Source organism: Tinamus guttatus, unplaced genomic scaffold (assembly GCF_059628265.1).
Source record: "Tinamus guttatus ecotype Peru unplaced genomic scaffold, ASM5962826v1 Tinamus_guttatus_pri_ptg000180l, whole genome shotgun sequence".
NCBI classification, from domain to species: domain Eukaryota; kingdom Metazoa; phylum Chordata; class Aves; order Tinamiformes; family Tinamidae; genus Tinamus; species Tinamus guttatus.
Genome location: NW_028288714.1, coordinates 3,266,101 through 3,285,188, shown reverse-complemented (window position 1 = coordinate 3,285,188; position 19,088 = coordinate 3,266,101). Strand labels below are relative to the sequence as shown.

Genomic DNA, 19,088 nt, shown 5'->3' with positions numbered 1-19,088 from the left:
TAAAATCAAGAAAGGTATGTATTTAAAACTTGAGACTATTTTTGTTACAGAGGTGGATGTTGTTCTGAACTAGATATCCGCTCAGCTGTGTTCTTTTTAGTATGACTATTGACTATTTGCCATCAAGGACTAGCAAAAGTCAATGTCTGTCAGTTGGGAACTTTTGCACAGGAGAAAGAAAGACAGAAGAGCAGACAGTTGTCAGCCTTCAGGTCCTGTGTGGGTTGCCTGAACTGAGAAAAAAAGCCTGCTGCCAGCATATAAATTTGCTAAAGTAGGTTTACACAGTAACACGTTGTTTGTCTCCATAGCAGCAGTAACCTAATAGTTTCTTCCCTCACATTTTGACTTTTTGCTTTTGAAATTGCTATTTGTGAGCTCTGAGAAGCACATTTAGGTCAAGCAAAGCGCTGCTTGCTCGCCCGAGCTCTGTGCGGAGCATTGTGGGAGGGCTCCTTGCTGCCGAGGAGGATTCTTTGTGACTGGCAGCAGAAGCTGCAGCAGCATCTTTGCAGTTGCCTTTCATCTTTCATTATGTGCCAAGGATCTTTGAAAAACAGGAGCTATTTCCCTGACCCTCTGGAGTATCTTTTCATCTCTCCTGTGGAGTATAGCACATGGTGAAGCCTACTACCTCCTGCAGCTGAGGTAGCCTTTGCTTTTCAGTACTCTCTGATTTTTGTCTTCCATGCCTGGATTTTTGGCAGTGTTCGGCTGAAGCAGATAGGATTGCAGCAGCAATAGCTGATGGTTTCTAATCGAAAGAGATACTGAGTATTGGACCTAATGAAGATGATATCAAAAAATATTTCTGCGAAGCCCGAGAAAATAATTCCTGTTGAGCGAGGGAAGAAGCCATTCTACAAATGCAATCAGGGTTGCTAGAAATGCAAAATTCACCACGTTTGGAATGGGTTGCACTACCAGCGTGGTTCTGTTTAAAGGCATTCGTACAGTTTTTGAGAGAAACTGTGGGTATATTTGCAAACAGCAAGGAGAAAACAATGCCCTTGAATATACGGCATTCTGCTTGCCAAATGAAGATTCAGGAATATTGTTTCATTCATCTCTGGTAAATATGAACTTCTTAATAATTTTATCTGCTAATTGAAGGCTAAACTATAAGCAGGATACCATGTTTATTTATTATTTTTCTAATATCTACTGAATTCATCTACAAAGATGAATTCAACTTTAGTGTTGTTACTGCATGTATGTGGCATGTAATACACGTGTGCATGCGAGTGTGAATCGCAAAGCTTAGGCTTTGTATGTGTTTCATGTATATTTATTTAGCTTTCTTTTAATAGCTTTTAAGAATTTATGCTCTATAAACAGGATTGGTATAGAAGACTGTCTGCTGTTAGATCTTTATATGCATTCCTGTGAAATATATTTGTCTTTGGCACTTAAAGTGAAGTATGGAGGATTGTGTTTTTCTGGAAAAACTAAGGAATGCATCGTTGTAAAAACAGTAACCCAGGATGTAAGGTTTATTTGTCAGATGGATTTGGATGGTTTTTTTTTGTTTCAAACTATATTCTATTTCCATGTAACTACTGACAGAGATAAAGGAGCATTCTAGAAGAAAAAAATGGTTCAAGGGAGTAGTTCTCTGAATCGGCTTTGTTCCCTGGAGCCTTTTTTAGGTGTTTCACAGATTCACAGAAAGCAGCCTTTAAAATGAGATGTTGGTCTTTGTACCCCCCAGGTTAATGACGCACGTGTGCGTCAGCTGTGTTGCATTTAGGCTCGAGGGGGTGGAATTGCAATAGCTGCTGTGCAGCACTTCGGAAGTGGGCGAGTTAAGGGCTGACATATTTATTTAAAAAAAATTGGAGTTACTTGTTAACTGCTTTGTCACTGACAGGGTAGTTGCAATAAGAGGGGTGTGGTGCACTGAAATAACTGCAGATTTTGACAAGTGGTGCCTGTTTGGATACATGTGCTATGTGACTGCAGTTATGGAAAGCCTTTAGAAATTTCCTACAGCTTTGTTATCTCTATGTTAAATCTGTCTTGCTGAATTCAGATATAAGAAGAAAAGATCTATTTTATATCTGTATAAATGTATAAATAAAAAGTAATTCTCCAGGAAGGAATACTGAATCACCTGAACTCTCTTCAGATGCTTAATATATATAACTTAGAGTGTATATATGTGTGTATATATATGTCTGTTGTTTTTCACAATAGTACAGCGTTTTATAAATTATGAGTACTGTTTTATATTAAGAATAAAATGGCTTCCTCTAGGTTTTAGAAGCCTTTTTATTCTGTTAGCCATTTTTAAGTGAGCCTGATTCATGTGGTTGCTAGACATTGTTGAACTCAAACCAACAAATATTTTTAGTGAGCTTTGCAGTCTGTTGAACTCAAGACCTAAAACCTTTACTGGACATAAATGCAGTTAAATAGATGACTGAGGAAATGTTTTTTAAAATGTAATATGAGTTATTGTAAGGTGGACTGCAGTGATTTCTTTGTATTACATAACTTTTTTTTCTTTGTTTATTGTGGTATTATTGTAAGGATATTTTTATTTAATTTGGCTGTACAAAATATGCTTGGCTTACTATTTACAACTTAAGTTCCATGTCTGTCACTTAGGCTTTTTTCTACCCCCAAATTTCCACATGCTTTTAAATAACAATACTGATTATTCAGATTTTCCTGTATGACTATTAGCTCTATGTAACTGGAAGCAGTGGATCGAGATAAGTTTCTTCCTGGGATAAATGTTGAAAGGTTAATATGGAAGAGTATGCGGAATTGAGGGGTCAAAATGACTTCCTGCTCATTTTACTGGTCTAACATAGTCTGTAAGAGCAGAAGTTCGGATTTTTAAGGGAAGAAGGGAGGAAGAAAAACAAACAAAGAAGGCCCTGCATTTAAAAAGTTGCTCTTCTCAGTAGTGCCAGCTGGAACTGGCAGTTGCTCTCTGAGCCTTGGCTGAGGGCAGGAAGCAGTTGTTACTGACTTGCACCTAGCAGTGAAAACCACCTTTCTCTGTAGACTAGGGACAGGGGGAAAGATGCGGTCTGCAGCATGACATGTTATTTTTCAAAACTCATCTAAGTATAAGTCTTAAATTACAGCTTTTTGCCATTGTTTGCTAAACAGGTGAACTTAACAAGGCTTTTAGGAGGAGAAACTACGTGTTGTTTCTCACTAGGAAGCCACGTTGTGAGGCGAAGACCCCAGGAATCCCCTTCCTCAGAACACAAGCTGTAGGGTTAAGGTCAAAAGAGAAAGGCAGCGTGTCACTTCTGTGTTCTTTCTTATTTTTGTACTTGTTGCAGCAGATGTATGTGTGGGTGTATGACTTCACTTATCTACTTGTTTGTCTGTGCTAAAATTTCTGAACTACCTCTGCTCTTTTTTTTTTTCTTTACCGGGGATAGTGGGTACAAGTTGAAACACAGGAAGTTCCACCTCCAGGTGAGGAAGAGCTTCTTTCCTGTGAGGGTGACAGAGCCCTGGAACAGGCTGCCCAGAGAGGCTGTGGAGTCTCCTTCTGTGGAGATCTTCCAAACCCGCCTGGATGCCACCCTGTGCCACGTGCTCTAGGTGTCCCTGCTGGAGCAGGGGGGTTGGGCTAGGTGATCTCTAGAGGTCCCTTCCAACCTTAACCATTCTGTGATAAAGTGAAGATTGGGTGAGAATTTCTACTTAGGAGTAGACTTTTATCTCCGTGTGGTGTCCTTTGACCTTGCAATGAAAATGCTGTATCTTTTCTTCAGTGCAGGAGTCTTTCTAGGCTGCCAGATACCCTTATTTTGTTCTGGTGCCCAGGGTTTACAGGATCACTAGGATCCCTCAATCACTTGGTATAAGCCAACAGTTTAGTAAAAGACCAAAAGTTTAGTTTGAGATGCTATTAAAAGTAAGCCCCCTACTCACCTCAAAAAATATTTTCTCCATATGTTATCCCAGGGCAAATTTATTTTCTAAAAACATTTTTAAAAATCCCATTTGCTTAGTTTGTTGAAACTAGCAAATTGAAAGTTGAAAGATACTTTTTAAGAATCTTAGCTTGTATGCTTGAACCATCTTACTTGGTAACTGTGATGTGTTACTGCTTTGTTCATGACCTAAATACAGAGTTTGGGTGGTAGATGAAGATGGAAAATAAGCAAGGAAAATGGTATGATGACAATAATACTAAGATGAAATTTATAAAGTTAGGGTTTTGCTAATAAGGCTCTTTGCAGCCTTATGAAAATAGAGGCTAGCTAAGTATACGAGCAAGATTGATGGAGGAGTTAGAGACTTTTTTTAAAGGGAGACAGATTAAGCTGAAGAGCACAACTCGGTATTTTGCTTTGAATTTGTCTGAAAAAATGCAATTTTTCTTGTTTGAGATTTTTCTACTTAGATGGCTTTTCTGGACTATGCAACACTACCATTTCTCTTATTAAACATTCTACAATGATAGTTTGGTTATGTAAGATGGTTTAATAGTGTTTACTGAAAACAAAACCAAGAAAAAGTCTATCTTAATGGTTTTGGGAACTTTTTTCATTCTTTAAATTTGTTATGGTAAATATCCTTGATTTAAATAACATTTACACTTGTACAATTACAAGAAAGAAGTGCTGTAAAAGTCTATGTCTAGCTGTTAATATGATGGATTACACGCCTGCTGGAAACAGAACCACTAACCTTTTAATTTAGGAGCTGCAGTTTCTTAGTCGTTGTTCTTGTTAACTTTACTGCAATGTAACCATTAGGTGTTACTGAATAACTTTTGTGTAGCTTTCTGTGGTGCTTGTCAGTCTTTTCCTTTATTAACACTGGGATGTGTTAATGATTGTCTTTATTTACTTATTTATTTATTGTCACAGTAGTGATGTCTGCCTGAAGGGACAGTAACAAGATATGCCAGATTGGTGTTAACAGCTTTGGCTGGCCAGGTTCTTATGGCATGAAATGAATGGCTTTTAAAAAACATGTTATCCAAAACATTGTGACCCCAGTGTTGTGGCCCTTGATTTATTTGCACGCTGACTGAACTTCTTTGTGCGATCCCAACATCTCTATCTTGAATCTCTCCATAAAATAATACTTTGAAGATAGATAGTTTTAATTGAAACCTTAAAAAAAGTGTGAAGTTGGTATAATTCTATAGTGATGCATCTCAAAAGAGGAATAGTGATGCTACCTGTTCTAGAGTAGGGTCAATTCTTGTGCAAACATGACCTAGTTGTGGGAAGTGAGTAAAATAAGAGTGTTTACTTAGTGTGTTGACCTCATGAGAAGATATTTAAGGTCTAACTCGCTCATATTTTGTGTCTTACACTTTGTAAAGTCAGAGTGATTTTCCTACTAGAAAATGTACTCCCTTTTGGGGGGTGGGAAACATACACTTTGGTGTTAGGGTTGCAGTTTTTTGCCATAGGATGAACCAGAACTGACTGACTTTAGTGTGACCTTTTCTATTCCATCTGGGTATGATGTGTTTAGCAGTGACTCTGTCAGTGAACTGCCTGCCCTTATTCCATCTGCTCTCCGATGCCTCAGCCTTTCTCCTCAATATATTCTTCCAGAGCAAGTGCATATCCGTTGGCCCTTAAGAAACTTAGCACTTTTAAGATATGTATAGCTGCAGCACTGAATCATCCACTGACACTTTAAATGCTCTGCCTTCAACATAGCTGCAAGGCAAGGTGTCCCAAGTGTGGGAGGGCCACGCAAAAGTATCTCTTACTAATACAGATGAGAGCAAGAAGTGTTGGTTCTGAAGGGTGGTTGTCACTGTGCTAAAGTGGGTCCATACATTTATTTGAACCATTCTCCCTTTTTTTTTTTTTTTTTTTTTTTTTTTTTTTAAGGGTAGGGGGAGGGTGGGGCCAAAGAGAGCAGCAGCAGCAACTAAAAAGCCAGGAGTCCCCACTTCCTTCCATTTTCTTTTCAAAGTTGTTAGCTAATAAGATGCCGTGAATTGCCATGGGATTTAAAGAGCTCCAAAATGGTTAAGGACAAACAAAGGATTTCAGTAAATTATGTCAAATTCTCCTCTCTTCACATATCTAGAACATGCAAACCTTCAGGAGGATTACTCTTTCCGTGGATGATTGCCACAGCTTAAGCAACAGTGCTTTCCAGTTCACAGCAAGTCACTGATATAGTTAGCAGAGAAAGGTTTGATGCTGGTGTTTGTGGCTGGTGCTTCCAGGGAATGCTGATACCTGCCACTCAACAGGGATTATTGACTTGAGTCATCTTGATACAGACTGTAGATGGAACTGGCTCCAAATGAAATGTCCTTAAACTTAGTGCCTCAATTTTTAGCCACTTATTACAGCGAGAGTAGCTAGCTGATCTTTTTTCCCTCCAAGTTCAGAGGAACTTCACATATGTTGCCTGTTTTCTTGCCATCACTAACACTTCATTAGGTGGTGTTGTGCACTGGGAAAGACCTTCCTACACCCAGTATTTGCAAAAAGACAAAATGTGTTGTATCCATAATCTGCGTTACTGTTCAGGTAGGCTTCTATTTTGCTAGTAACTTTGTGTAATTTCGGGATCCATGTTGGCAGCACAGTCATTTAACTTCTGTGCTTGGCATTCTTTTTGTGCTTGTTTAGTTTGCTGTGTTGAGACTTATTCACATAGTTATCTGCTACAACAAATGCAGTAGGATCCTGCTTCTGTTTTTATTGCATTTCTGTGATTTAAAATTACAGGTCCTGTAGCAAGTTGATAAACTTTCAACATGTCTTAAACTCCTGCTTTTCATCATTTTTTTATGGATTAAATTTTTGAGGTAGTTGCTAAGTCCTCTATATTGGAAATGCACATAGACTTTAACTATTAAGTCCATCGGGTGCGGTGTATATATATGGATATATAGGTATATAGGTGTGTGTATATATAGGGCTTTTATAAATACATCAGCAGTAAGAGGAAGACTAGGGAAAATGTTAGCATACTGCTGAATGGGAAGGGTGCCTTGGTGGCAGAGGATGCAGAGAAGGCAGAGTTACTAAATGCCTTCTTTGCTTCTGTCTTTACTGCTAAGGTTTGCCCCATGAGCTACAAAGCCTGGAGACAAGAGAGAGAACCAGGAGAGAGTAGGACTTTCCGATGGTCTAGGAGGACTAGGTTAGGGATTATTTAGGCAAACTGGACACCCATAAATGTATTAGCCGGATGGGATGCACCTAAGAGTGCTGAGGGAACTGGTGGGAGTTATTACTCAGCTAATCTCCATCATCTTTGAGAGGTCATGGAGAGCAGGGGAGGTGCCTGGAAAAAACAGCATCGCTCCAGTCTGCAAGGGGCAAGAGGGAGGAGCCGGGAAACTACAGGCTGGTCAGCCTCACCTTCATCTCTGGAAAGGTGATGGAGCAGCTCATCCTAGAGACCGTCTCTAGGCATGTGAAGGAGAAGGTGATCAGGAGTAGTCATCATGGATTCACCAAGGGAAAGTAGTGTTTGACGAGCCTGATAGCCTTCTATGATCAGTGATTGGCTGGATGAACAATGGGAGAGACCCGGATGTTGTCTACCTTGACTTCATCAAGGCTTTCAACACAGTCTCCCATAACTTTCTCATAGAAAAGCTCTGGAAGTGTGGACCGGATGAGTGGAGGTGGATTGAGGACTGGCTTAATGCCAGAGCCCAGAGGGTTGTGGTAAATGGGGCTGAGTCTGGTTGGAGGCCTGTGGCCAGTGGTGTCCCGCAGGGGTCAGTACTGGGCCCAGTGCTCTTCAACTTGTTCATCCATGACTTGGATGAGGGCACAGAGTGCTCCCTCAGCAAGTTTGCAGATGACACCAAACTGGGAGGAGTGGCCGACACTCCCAAGGACTGTGCTGCCATTCAGAGAGACCTAGACAGGATGGAGAGTTGGGCAGAGAGGAACCTCATGAGGTTCAACAAGGACAAGTGCAGGGTCCTGCACCTGGGGAGGAATATCCCCAGGCACCAGTACAGATTAGGGATTGACCTGCTGGAAAGCAGCTCTGTGGAGAGGGATTTGGGAGTCCTGATTAACAACAAGTTAACCATGAGTCAGCAATGTGCCCTCGTGGCCAAGAAGGCCAATGGGATCCTGGCCTGCATGAGGAGGAGCGTTGCCAGCAGGTGGAGGGAGGGGATCCTGCCCCTCTGGTCAGCTCTGGTGAGGCCGCACCTGGAGTATTGGGTGCAGTTCTGGGCTCCCCAGTACAAGGGAGACGTGGAAATTCTAGAGAGGGTCCAGCATAGAGCGACAAAGATAATTAAGGGACTGGATGATCTACTGTGTGAGGAAAGACTAAGTGAGCTGGGCCTGTTTAGTCTGGAGAAGACTGAGAGGGGATCTGATCAACATGTGCAAATACCTGCGGGGAGAATGTAGGGAGGATGGGGCCAAACTCTTCTTCATGGTGGCCAGTGACAGGACAAGGGGTAACAGGTCTAAGTTGAAACACAGGAAATTCCACCTCCATGTGAGGAAGAGCTTCCTTCCTGTGAGGGTGACAGAGCCCTGGAACAGGCTGCCCAGAGAGGCTGTGGAGTCTCCTTCTGTGGAGATCTTCCAAACCCGCTTGGATGCCACCCTGTGCCACGTGCTCTAGGTGTCCCTGCTGGAGCAGGGGGGTTGAACTAGATGATCTCTAGAGGTGCCTTCCAACCTCAACCATTCTGGGATTCTGTGATATAGCTTGGACAATACTGCATTGCGCTTTTGATTAAGTAAAAGAATTTCTCTCCGTGGGATATTTCTGTGTGCTAGTGAAATGCAACTGGACATTTTTACATTAACCATTTGTTAAGAAAAAAATAATTTCTGTGTCTTAAAATTGAAGTTGTAAAAATACTGGATTTTTCCTTGTCTTTCATCCTGTTTTTGAGAAGAATCAGAAAATGGTTGGTTTAAAAGAGATATAAGTAATCAAGACATGTGAAAGAGCAGTCCTTGAACAGGCTATAATGATGTTTCAGTTTAAAACTGTAAGCCTTTGTTAAATTAAACTAAAATACTATTTTAAAGATGGATAAGTATTCTTAACTCCTTATTACCCTGAGTGTTTGCAAGTACTCTGAGCAGAATGAAGTCACACATTTCTGGATAGAGTTAAGTACATTTGCAGCTCCATCTAAATGAAATAAGTTCCTGTTTGGCAGCTGCATCCTCAGATCTTAAATTGTACCATTATAATTTAGTCTAAGCTGTTCTGTACTTCCGTTTTTTTAAAACAAAAGGAGCTGGTCCAAAATAAAAGCAAAGAAAAACTAAATGTTCTTGAGCTATTGTCTACTTTGATTTACACAGGAAGATCTGTTTTTGTAAATTCAACTAGACTGCTGGTTTCCTACTTCACTCACAAAGAAGATTTCTTAATATTTGCTGTAGTCGACCACTTTTTTTTTTCAGGAGTCTCATGTCTATATGTTAGAAGGAATCTTGCTTAGAAAGTAGATATTTCAAATATTTGATGCGTTTTGAAAGACAGAAGCATAGTAAATCATTAATTAACGTGCTGTTAGTCAAGATTATTATTATTTGTTTCTGGCGTTGCTTTGCAAATGTGCCTGCAATGAGGGTGGGATGGACAGGGTGGGCAAACTACTACTCAGACTTGATTTCATAGCTGCAGTGAGCAGAAATCAAGATACCTAATGCAGGTGGGAAAGCAAGAAGGCCCTAAGTGGGCTAAGGGCAAGGAAAGGGATATAAACAGCTTGCGTTGACCCTGAGGGTAAGCAAAGCCAGAAAGGAGATATGAACCTCTCCATATGTTTCCTGATTCTTCCGCGTTATTCAGATTAAGGAGATTTCTGTTAGAGAATAACATAAAAGGATGTCAGGTTAAATTAGGGTATCAATTATAATGAAGTGTAATAATTAGCTATCTTAAGAAATGAGAAGCTTTAAAGGGTGGAGAGTTGAGAATTGAATGAGGGTAGCGGCTTCAAAATATATGCTTGTTAGGGCTTCAAGTATGGCTACTAAAGAATGACTATTTTCTTATCCTTGCTTCCTAACAGAAATAGATTTATACAAATTTACAGATTTATATATAGATTTATGCTGTATGCATATACAGTCTAATATGCCCTCTACCTATGCACAAATAATGTTTGGAAACTGTTTTATATGTAGTGTTTTAACCTGTAGGGTAGTTGCAACTCTGTGTCAGAAATAAAGTCCCCATTCTATTCCCACAGCCTTAATGAAAGGGCAGCTATGAGAAGAAGAGCAGCCTGTTAAGCACACGGGCCAAAACAACATCTGCAGAATAAGCTTACATTTGATATGTATTGTGTCGCTTTTTGGTGAGAAACCAAGTGTAGTTTCAGGGAGGAAAAACTGTTTCAGATCACGCCAGTAGCTGGGAGATCTGCATGAATAGTTACTATGTTGCTCAGCTCAGTGCTGAGAGAACCGTGGGACTATTTATTTAGTGTTTCTTCATCTCCCTCCTCTTGTTAAATCTTTTCTTAAGTTGTTCTAGTGACAAGACCCAGAGGGCTCTGAGCCTCTGTCTTAGTATTATTTCAACTGCTCTTGTTTATATAGCAGAATAGAGCTGCCATATCAGATCCAGTCATTTAAGTAACTTTGCCTGAGAGTATACTTCCACGTGTGATACTGCAACAGATATTCGGAAAAGTGGTCCATTGTACCTCAAGATTTTTTTTATGAAGCTCTATTCATATCTGAAAATCTGTAACCAAAGCTAATTCTTGTGTGCTACATAATTTTGTGGCTGGCTACATTTGCTCATTTCCATATCAACATAGTCCTTCAACAGTCCTTCCAGCAGTGCTAGGCCATGTGAACCTTAACTTTAGTGGGTTAAGAACAGAGGCTTGATTCATTTTCCGTGGCATGTTGCTCTCCATTCCACTTCACCTTTTTATTTTATTTTTAGTTTAGGAACGAATAGGAACATTTCAAATGTGATTTTATAAAACTGTCAATGACCGAAGTGCTAACATCTGTACTAGAAATATGTTTTGGTGCATGGTAGGCTTATGCTTTTTGTTCATGACTGAGTCACACAGAGAGCTTATAATCGGCTGTAATCAGCTGGTACACCCATTCACTCCCAAATGCCAAGCTTCTAGTTCAGAGCAGGCTTTTTAGTCTGTAAGAGGATGGCTGCTGATTTTCATACTACAGACTCAAACTAATTTCTGCTTTTCTGGGTTTTGAGATCTGTTGGCTTTCTTATTAGATCACAAAACACTTCTGCACCTGCCTGCTTTTGTCTTTTGCTCAGTCTTAGCATTTTTACCCAAGCATTAGTGAAAAAAATAAAAGTTCTTGATCTTTAGACAGTGCTACTATCATGTGAGCCTAATGCATGTCTTTTCCAGTTCTGATCTTTACCAATATAATCCTTTCACCATTTTTTATCACCACCTGGATAATTTTTGTGTATGGCATTTATAACCATGTAAAACCATATGCATAATTCCTGGCAACTGGGAACATTCTTGGCCATCTGCTGCTTGTTGGATATTACTTAATTTATGCTGAATCATAACCAGGAGCTCAAACTGACCTTTGCATGTTAGCAGGGATCTTCTCACATTCCAAACTTGCTATAGTTTTAAAAACCAGAAGGGTCTGCCTACCTCTGCTTTATTTATTTGGAAGCAATGAAACCCACTGAAATGCTTGCTTTTGTATGAAGCTGGCATTTATTATTAATGCTACAAACACCTAAATCTTATTTTAGCAGAATGGTGTGCTAATACAAAGTGGGAAATAGTTAAAACAAGGAAACAAAATGGGGAATCATTGACTGACTGAATCAATAAGGTTTTCCTGATTGAAAAGTTCACTTTCCTAACAGCTGTTTCACTATTTCTATTTACTTTTTTTTAAAAATCATTTTTAAAGTATTAACAGTGATTTGTGTGGAAATGCTACTTATTTGCAGTATTCACTTCCGAATGAGGACAAGGAAAACTAGAACAAGGAGGGAGTAAGTGATGAAGATGGTAGTGCTTGGCTTATATCTTACTCTCAGTCTAGTATTTAACAGAGTCGCAGAAGGTTTGAGGTTGGAAGGGATCTCTGGAGATCCTCTAGTCCAACCCCCAGCTGAAGCAGGTTGCCCAGAACCCTATCCAGACAGTTTTGAATATCCCCGAGGATGGAAATAGTTCTGGGCAACCTGCTCCAGTGCTCAGTAACCCTCACAGTAAAGAATTTTTTCCTCATGTTCAGACCAAACTTTTCATGTATTTTGGTTTGTGCCCATTGCCTCTTGTCCTGTCACTGGCACCACTGAGAGTAGTCTTTACATCCTCTCACCCACTCTATTTCTGTTACCAAAATTTATGTTCCATTTATTATCAGTATCTTAAGTAATCCGGTCATATGTTTCTGCGATCACTTGTTGAATAGTGTTGCTTTTATTTGTGTAATAGGCTGAGAGAGAAATGGCCAACTGCCTCAAGTAAAGGGACTGAGAGGGGCTGATGGCTTATTTGAAGAGCTCAGTATTTGAAAGTTGAAGGTATCACGAGATAAATTTATCTTGGCCGGTTGTATTTTCATGAATTTTTTGGCTTTTTAGCTTTGAATAGTAGATAAAAGCAATAACGCAGAAATATATGGTACTTTCAAAGCTATTTTCTATTTTATTTTTGAGTTAATATCTTTGTAAAGTATGTAAACTTTTTTTTTTCAGTGTGAAGACAGTTAAATGGTAAGGAAAATCTTACTCTTATCATAAGAGTAGCACTGAGGAAAGGTTTGGAGTTTTTTTTTTTTTTTTTTTTTTAAGATGTTGAGGTTTTGTGAGATATGAAGAACAAGAATCTGTTCTTGTCTTTGAGAAGGTATTTAATTGGTGGCTGGCTGTCAATAGTACCTGAGCAACTGAGATCAGTATAAAAAATAAGAGTAAAAAGAAGCTCACCTTTTATTCTTCTGGAGATAAGCTATTTTTTTATAATAAAAGTTTTGAAAATATCAAATCCTCAGTTTTAATAGTGCTGTAAAAAGACTGGAATTATCTTACAGGGTCATTTTAGAAATGCAGATTCTCCTGCAGTGTGTTTGATTCATATCCTTAAGGCGTTAAAGTGGATCCACCTCTTTTCTTTTTCCCCTCCTGCGGGAGGAATACAACGCGCTTAGGGGCTGGCCTTTGCCTGTCGTGCATTACCACCATGACAGATTCAGCAAACTGCAGCTGAGAAGTTAGACTAGCTGTACTTTGTGCTGCTTGTGCCTGGAAAAAGCTATTGTTTTCCCTGGGTCACTGGCATGTTGATTACTCTGATGCTAAAAAAGCATACAGTTTTGCTTTTCTTTGCATTTTTGGTAAAAGAATGCAGGCGAGAACAAACAGAAATCCTAAAAAAGAGCTTGTTATAGAGTCTCCGCAGCAGTGCAAGGATGCAGGTCCCTGTGAAGCAGAAGTGGACAGTCCTGTGGTAGCGCTGGTAAGAATTGTTTGAACAACCTATGTCTTCCCTTTAATAATTTCAGCTCTGTTTGCCTTTGAAAAACTGCTTAATCTCCTGCTAATGAGAAAATCCAGAATTATTGCTGGTGAAGATACATTTCAGATATGGTCTTGATTCTTCATGTGTCTGTCTCTCTTTTTTTTTTTTTTTTTTTTTGTGGTTCTGGTTTACAATATCTTTGGCTTTTGGAATGTGAAATCAGGCTTATGTTTTTATATTCATTGTTTTGCAGTTTCTGGTCTGTCCATTGTAGAGCTCCTAAAGCTTTTCATGAAAACTACATTTAAAGTCCAGTCTAGTACCTGTGTTTTTAATTGCCTAGTGCATCTCTCATTTAAAATATTTTAAAACTCTTTGAAGACTGTGTATCATAGATTTTACTTATATGTTCTAAAATATTTTAGATATACTTGAATTAAAGGATTGATTTCATTTTTCCAAGTTTAAAGCTTTAAAGTAATTTCCAGTGAGGGGAAAGTAAAAAAAAATTCTGAATGTCGGGAGCATAATCACATATTTATATTTATATTTTGCTATATACTACTTCTGTTGAAATTTTTACAGTACAGCAAGAGAACATAATAAGCAAACTGTAAGTAATCCACCAACTCGCTGCAATTGAGACAATAAACCTTTTCAAATAACAGAGGAGGTTTGTTAAACTAATCAGCTATCAGTATTCAGTGCATACTTATATATCAGTAGAAAGGAGGACTTAGATCATTTTAGCTAAAATTTCAATTTGCCCTACTGATATGTCATGCTTAGTTGCTGATTAAAAGAATGAAGGTCTCCTCTTTATTTGTTCAGCTGTGATTGCAGTTGGTGGGGACCGTGACCCTCAGATTATGATTGCCACTTTTTTGAGCTCCACATTATGCATTAAAGAAACCAGGTAGAACACACTGGGCATCTCTGTTTGCTAAAGTGCTTCTGAAACTTTAGGGCACTTCTTGATTGTATATAACTCAAGGCTTACACATGCGTAGGTCAGACAAGTTTTATTTTCCCTTGCATTGCCTTTTTAGCTTCTTGGTAGGGTGTTAGTAAAATGTGGAGTTCGTTTTTTGTTGTTGTTCGTGTTTTTTTTTTTTTTTTTTTTTTTTTTTTTGTATGGGTGTGTTCCGATTTCTGGTCCAGATTTTCATCAGTACAACATGACCTAATCTCGTATGTGCTTTCCTGCCTTTGGAATGCTTAACTTTATTTAGAACTGCTTTTATTCCCTCCTGAATACTCTGTGAGGAGATTTAAATAGTGTTTCTGAAGATACTTAGGATATTGTAGTTTGTCAAAAGGCGTATGTTGTTAGTTTAAAGAAAAAAATATATAACAGGTGTTTAATTATAAAATTTACGAAGTGTATTGTTTTAATTTTCCAGATACAGCTTGATTTTAATGTTCAGACATGATTAGTATTTCTTCTCTGTTATTTTAAAGTATCATAGAAGGTGGGTGTTTCTAGGAAAGAGCAGTGAGGTCCAGCATAGGTCACATACAAAAATGTCTTTGCTGTCATTTCAGTTGCTATCTTTGCCTCAATGTGTTACATATTTAGAAGAGTATATATAGCAAAGGTGGCATATAATTACAGAGGGTTTTTGCTTCTGCCTTTTTGTATTATTTTATTGAGGAAAGCTAGATGAAATGGTGATTAGGTTGCTTGCCGCAAGGATGCACGGGGTCTGCTGCTAGATGCAAGGCAAAAAGCAGGGCAGTGTGCTTCATTTAACAATATTTACATCTGTTTTTATTCTATTGAGTTGTGACACGGCAGTAGATTTTTGCTGCCATAGTAAATGTACACATTTTCTTACTGTTACGGGATGTAGTTACGTAAAGAAAACTAAAACGTTGCTAGTTGGTGTAACAGCTATGAATAGTGGAACTTCTTATTGTCTAGACTAGAAACCTTAGAATTTCATGAGATTACTTTTTAGAATATGGTTTGGAATAATAGGCCCTGGTTCAAGCTGCAAATCCTTCTGGGTAATCACTGCCTAAAACATGGCAATTTGTTCTTTTGGGTGTCCTTTTTTTTTTTTTTTTTTTCCTTGAATACTTTGTAAAGGTAGGAGAGAATCAGCTGCCAGGATGTCCCAGAAGCAAAAAGTTTTTTTTTTATTTTTATTATTTATTATTTTTTTTTGAGATACCTGTTTAATTATCACAAATGCGCCTGACAGAATATTCAGGGTATTGAATATATATAACTGTGAGCAATCCCTGTGATATTGAAACAATGTTATTTGATCAAATTATGTGGTTGAATTAGCTCTCCTGCCTATAGGTAGATGCTGAAGAGAATAAAGTTTGCATAATTATCGTTAGAACTAAGAGAGATTGCTATCACCAACCTTCTGCATAATACAAACTCCAAAGTTTCCTGTAATAATTCCTGTTTGAAATCAAGTGTAACTTTAAAATCAAGTTTAGGGAGATGTTGCTTGTTTTTTTACTTTTTAATGCTGGTGGGAGAGAAAGCCCCTTTAAAAAACACTTGATCAGTCAAGTTTTTGGTAGGAGAAAACAACTGTGTATCTAAAATTTACTTCAATTTCTTTACTCGCTGGATCTTTGAGAGGATATGTTCACAAATGATGAACAATTTTTAAGAGATGGCAACAAAGTAAAATTGACTAAAATATATTCTTCTACTGTCATTTTTAATACCAAGGACAGTAAGTCAGTCTTCTATGATGAGTGTTTTAAAAAATCCCAAATGTTTAAAGATTTTTATAGGCCTATTCTATCAGAATCTCTTCTTCTTTGGTTAGTTTTAATTTTCTAGCGAAGTATTAAATATGTCTCCTGATGGTCTAAGACTTCTTTGCCCTACTTCTATAAGAACAGTAGTCAAAGTGTGGATAGGCTCCCCAAAGGAGCTGCACTCTGTGTGTCTTTGGTATTTGTATCTTAGTGTGTATAATCTCCTCTGATTCAGATGATACCACATAATACTTTGGCTTTTGAGTTTAGCAAGCAAGAAGAGCCCATGGAAAAAGCACTCAGATTTTCTAGTTATTGTCCCAAAATTAGCCTTGGAATGAGCTGCTGTTGTGTTTGCAGTTGTAAAAGTTACCAGATAAGAACACTTGCTGCCAAGTTCATTTTGATACTGCATTGATGTGTCAGACAATGTGACTCTGGAAGGCTGAAGCTCCTGGGGCCTTCATTCTGCTTATCGCAGATTCACAGAAGGGTTGAGGCTGGAAGGGGTCCTCTGGAGATCATCTCATCCAACTGCCCCGCTCAAGCTTAGACATACATTTGGAGCAGTAAAACATCAGGCATCTCAGTAGCTTTGATAGAGCTTTGCCAAAATCTAAGTATATTTTTGGAGGCTTTTGTGCTGTCAAGAAAACCTGGGTGGTCACTTCCGTGTCTGAAGGTAAAGTAAAACATGGAAGAGGCTAGAAATTAAATAATTGGAACTGTGTGCATATTAGATACATGATGGAAAGGCATGCATTAGGGAGGGTCTTATCCGTAATATTCTAAGTGGGCCTCAGTTGTCAATTAAGACCTTATTGTAAATAAAAAACGTGATGCTTTGTAATTTTGAATATAGTTGCTGCGATTTTGAAACACCCGTTTTCTTCCAGTACAGCCTCCTTAATATTTAAGTAAATACATAAAACAAAGTTTTTCAGCCTGAATAGAAAAATGTAACAGCAATTGTCGTTTTTTGAAAAAATATGCATGCTTTTTTGCACATCTATTTTGACTCTTTGTAACTCTGGTTATCGCTTTTGCCCTGGTTTTATATATGTGTGTGTGTGTGTGTGTGTGTGTGTGTGTGTATGTATGTATGTATACACATATATATATAAGCACAAGCATGGCTGATTTAAAGAATGCATTTTATTCTTTTAAGTCTGAGCACTGAAGAGGTTTTGAATTTGTCAATGAAATTATAGTGCTGCTTAAATATACACACAGTGGTAGGAAGCACTTTACGTAATTCTATAAAAGTTTATTTCCTCCCACTTTTCCAAAACTGAAGTTACTAAATTGCCTTACCCATAAAGAGTAATGTAATATTTAAGAAAAAACTTGATGGTATGTACATTTTTTAAAAATAGATTTCAAAGTCAATTAAAAAAATAACCCAACCTGGACAATTTTATTGTGTTTGTGTGACATAAGGTACAATGACCATTACACAGGCCGGGTATTAAATAGCTTCGCTGTCCAAGGGCGGGAAGTTCACCCACTCTTTTTGTGTTTGTTTCATCCTACTGCGTTGTCTGCTCTTGCTTCCTTCCCCTTTTTATGGGGTCCACTTAAGCTTTCAGGAGAATATGTGCTATATATATATTTATAAGATATGTGATATTTTGTAACACAAAGTTAACCATTATTCTTATGAAAAAAGTGACCATACCTTGTTTTGTGGGAGGACAAGTGGAAGACAACATTTGTCTTGACTGCAGCCTACAAGAAGTAGTATACTCATTATTTTTTCTGTAACATATAATTGAGGCAACCATTGAACTGCTTCTTTAAAATTCTTGCATTTTATTTTGATGACTTTTGACAGTGTTTGTCCAAATGTATAAACCCTGTTCTGATGGGTTAAAATGTTTGGCATGTTGATGTCATGACTGCCGTTTCCAAGTGCTTCTTATTTCTGATAAACTTTCATACCTGAAATACAGTGGCAAAAATGAATTGCTACAGCAATACTCTCCTCTGTTTTATCTTCCTACAAATACGTCTCAGGCTAATCCGAGTGATGGACTCCATGAAATATTGTGCTCTTAGCACTTTCTTACATTACGGAAATAAATAAGTTATGTGTTGCAAATTAATAGGAAAAGTGAAGCCTTGCTTGAGAGGCTGACTTTAGTTTCTTCAAACTTGATGTTGCAGTCCTGACCATGCTGGGTTTTATCTGTGTCAGCTGGTCTATAAATCAAATTCAATAATACTATACCTATCCAGAGTCTTTTCCTTTACATTGCATTAAATAATAGACCGGAAAATTATTTTTCTGAAAAAGAGCTTAAGAGGATCTGCTTCTTTGTATTGTTTTAGGTTGGGCTAAATGCCAAAGTCAATGTGCTGTTTATTGTTTTTTTTTCATATCTGGTTTAAACTGATAAAACATCCTCTTCCTTTTCTTATGCTTTGACAAATGACAAAGAAAGAAATAAATTATACTTTGGAGAAGTGCAGAGAGGGAAATTCTTCAATAATTTTTTTTTGTAAAAATGGTATTTCTGTAAAGCAGAAGGAACTTTACCGAATAAATGTGAAGCTGACGTTTTCTGTTACGCCACTGTATGAGTGTCCCTTTAACTGAGAGCTGTACACTCAGGACCTCAGCTTTAGGCTCTTTAAAATCTCCTAGTAAGGTAGGATTCTTCTTTAATCTTGTGCTTACCTAGTGTTGTGCAGGGCAAAGCTCATTTGTTTTCAAGGTTTCTTTTATCAGCTTTAGGGTTGTGCTGGACCTCTTTTGTGAGGCAGATTAGAGCTACGCCTTTGCAATGAACTGGATGCTTTGGTGAAGGTTTGAAGCTCCCTTATACCCATATACAGTACTTAGGAAAGGGTGAAAATGCAGAACCAAATGAAGATTTGCTCCTGGTTTGAGGTGACATCTTTCTCTTGCCACGTGCTAATAGACCTGATACTATGCTCATTCTGCTTGCTA

The 19,088-nt window shown here is 38.2% G+C and overlaps 1 protein-coding gene across 9 annotated transcripts in view; it reads left to right on the top strand.

The window, feature by feature from the left end:
• DOCK9 (dedicator of cytokinesis 9) overlaps window positions 1-19,088 on the top strand; it is a 115,819-nt gene that overhangs the window by 10,439 nt on the left and 86,292 nt on the right. For 4 of the 9 annotated variants that reach the window (XM_088523337.1, XM_088523333.1, XM_088523332.1 and 1 more), the window contains exon 1: window positions 520-1,072. The exons of 2 other annotated variants lie outside the window; for them this stretch is intronic. In XM_088523337.1, the coding sequence (XP_088379463.1) occupies window positions 911-1,072 (162 nt within the window). In that variant the 5' untranslated portion in view covers window positions 520-910. Of the gene's footprint in view, window positions 1-519; window positions 1,073-13,166; window positions 13,403-19,088 lie in introns of those variants that run through there. 3 more of the 9 variants (XM_088523338.1, XM_088523335.1, XM_088523336.1) reach the window with 1 other exon arrangement.